General features: G+C 38.4%; 1 protein-coding gene across 2 annotated transcripts in view; it reads left to right on the forward strand.

Annotated features, from left to right (window-relative positions):
• The window catches only part of LOC107080755 (low-density lipoprotein receptor-like), a 20,359-nt gene extending 18,567 nt beyond the window's left edge, over positions 1 to 1,792 (forward strand). For both annotated transcript variants that reach the window (XM_015368960.1, XM_015368961.1), the window contains exon 18: positions 362 to 1,792. In XM_015368960.1, the coding sequence (XP_015224446.1) occupies positions 362 to 418 (57 nt within the window). In that variant the 3' untranslated portion in view covers positions 419 to 1,792. The remainder of the gene's footprint in view (positions 1 to 361) is intronic.
• Positions 1,793 to 2,326: the final 534 nt, after the last annotated feature.

Below are 2,326 nucleotides of genomic sequence, written 5' to 3' on the forward strand. Positions count from 1 at the left end.
CTGATTCTGATTCTGATTCTGATTCTGATTCTGATTCCCTACGACTCCTCCTGCCTTATAGGGCCCTATAGATAAGTGCTAACTAGACTTTTGGTTACTTTTTATGGTGTTCTACTCGTCGCTCTTCCATTCTATTTAGGAGTATCAGTTTAAAGACAATGGAATGTAAATAAATTCCGCACTTTTTTTATTTTTTTGCCAGGCTATCACGTAAAATAGTGTTAAAATGCAATGAAGGTGATGGTTGTAAAGAGGAAAATGTTAAAAAGTTTTAGGGTTGTTATTGTGATAACTATTGCACGGCCTGGTACAATCTGTTGCACGTCTGACATCCTTTTTCTTTCTCTTCCCTTTTCTTCAGAGACAGATTGTGAGCTTGGATGAAGAGGCAGACAACCCTACCTTCTGTGAAAACTGAAAAAGGAAGTACAAAGTGGCAATAAAGTGCCTCAGTGACCGGTGCCATTCAGAGGCCTTTAGTTGTTTTTGTTTTTTTTTACCTCCTTCAGTGCACATCCCACAGCCTTAAACCACTATATCCTCACCAACCAACAAGTGCTTTACTGTGAAAATGACAGCATGGAAAGCTCACGTTTGTGTTTGTGTTCTGCAGGTTTGTCGTTGTAAAAAAACTCAAATGACACATTTGAACTGTGATCCTGGTGATGAAACTTGGCAAGGGTTTTTTTTTTCTGACCAGAATGATATTTTCTTTTGGCTTTATTTGGATTATTTTCATATTCTTTGAAACGTCCCAATGCTCTGTTTTGGCTTGTGTTGAGAAGTAGTCATAGAAACAGTCATATTTGTCCAATATGAAGCACTTTTAATGGAGATTCATTACATCTGTGCTATTTATCATTTCAAGTATATAGGACAGATTCATCAATGGTCTATTGACAGGGTTTATTTTACCTCTAACTGCAGCTGTTGGTTTATTATTTGTTGCTGCACCAATATTGCTGTTAGCACACAGTCTTATAAACCTTTCATTTTACTTCCACAGTAAGCTGTACATGCACCCAGTCAACCACTTGAGTGTCCCCCTAAGAAGGTTGCATTATTTTAAGATTTGCAGCAGATTCTCTTTTAGTTTCTGTGTCAAAATAAGTATTTTTGCATGTTTTCTAGTACTGGTTATGTTTCACCAGCTTAATAGAAATGTCGGATCCGAACGCTGCATGATCCTGCAGCATTCTTGCAAAGTCCTCTTTATATTTTCCCCACATGTTTTTAAGTTGGAAACCTAAGCTGGTGATTTGCGATCAAAAGTCTGCATCCGACAGCTACCTTTAACATTTAACATTCCTTCTCTGGTTTAATGCAGCCATGTGGGACCAAGAGAGCCACGTCTAATGCTCTGTATCCCATCACATGTATGTTCACATGCTCTCAGGACTAATTTATGTTATATCAGCATTCCTGATGAATGGATGCCACGTGCACTCGCAGTATTACGTTAAAAAAAGCAGGTATTAGTCAGTGTCTTTGTACTGCAGCAAATGAGTGCCTTTTACTGAGATGTCTCAGTGTGTTTCATGTTGGGGCTGTAGAAGAGCCATAAACCTGCTCATCAGCCTGTGGACAACCAGCCATTGCTTCTGCTGCGCTAACGTGACTTCAGTTAGACAGCACAGGAAATATAATTGAGGTCGTTTTGTGTTCATAGAATAACCACTGTTTGTAAATATTGTTCATAGCTGTACATATTTTATCCTCTGCATGCTTGTTAATGTCTGTTACTGACATTTTGGCTTTTGAAGATGTTTTGTAAATAAAGAAACAAATCTATTTATTACTAAATCCGATGTGTCCATGGTCTGTTTTTGAGAAAGCTTTTAATTTCTCCTTCAATATTCGCTCTCTAACATGTCTTCTGGGTGTTTCTGTTTCTTCATGCAATTAAAGGAGTCAAACTTGGATTCTAGCCAAACCATAAGGCATACGTTTGGTTGAAACCTTAATTATTTGTGTGTTCTAGTTAGCTTTCTCAAGCTGTTTATTAATGTAAAACATGAGAATATATATATATATATAATCTTTTTTTCATGTTTTACATTAATAAACAGCTTGAGAAGGGGTTCCAAAAGATTCTGAATAAGGAAGGCTATCACTCCATTTTGCAATGCCATGCCATACCCAGTGGACAGAGCTTGACACACACACACCTCCAAATTGTGCAAGAACTATTTAGAGCAGAAGCAGGCAGCTGGTATTCAATCGGTAATGGTGTGGCCAGCGCAGTCACCAGATCTGAACCCCATTGAGCTGTTGTGGGAGCAGCTTGACCGTATGGTTAGCAAGAACTGCCCATCCAACCAATCCA

Source organism: Cyprinodon variegatus, unplaced genomic scaffold, assembly GCF_000732505.1.
Source record: "Cyprinodon variegatus isolate N-32 unplaced genomic scaffold, C_variegatus-1.0 Scaffold2295, whole genome shotgun sequence".
In the NCBI taxonomy this organism is placed as follows: Eukaryota; Metazoa; Chordata; class Actinopteri; order Cyprinodontiformes; family Cyprinodontidae; genus Cyprinodon; species Cyprinodon variegatus.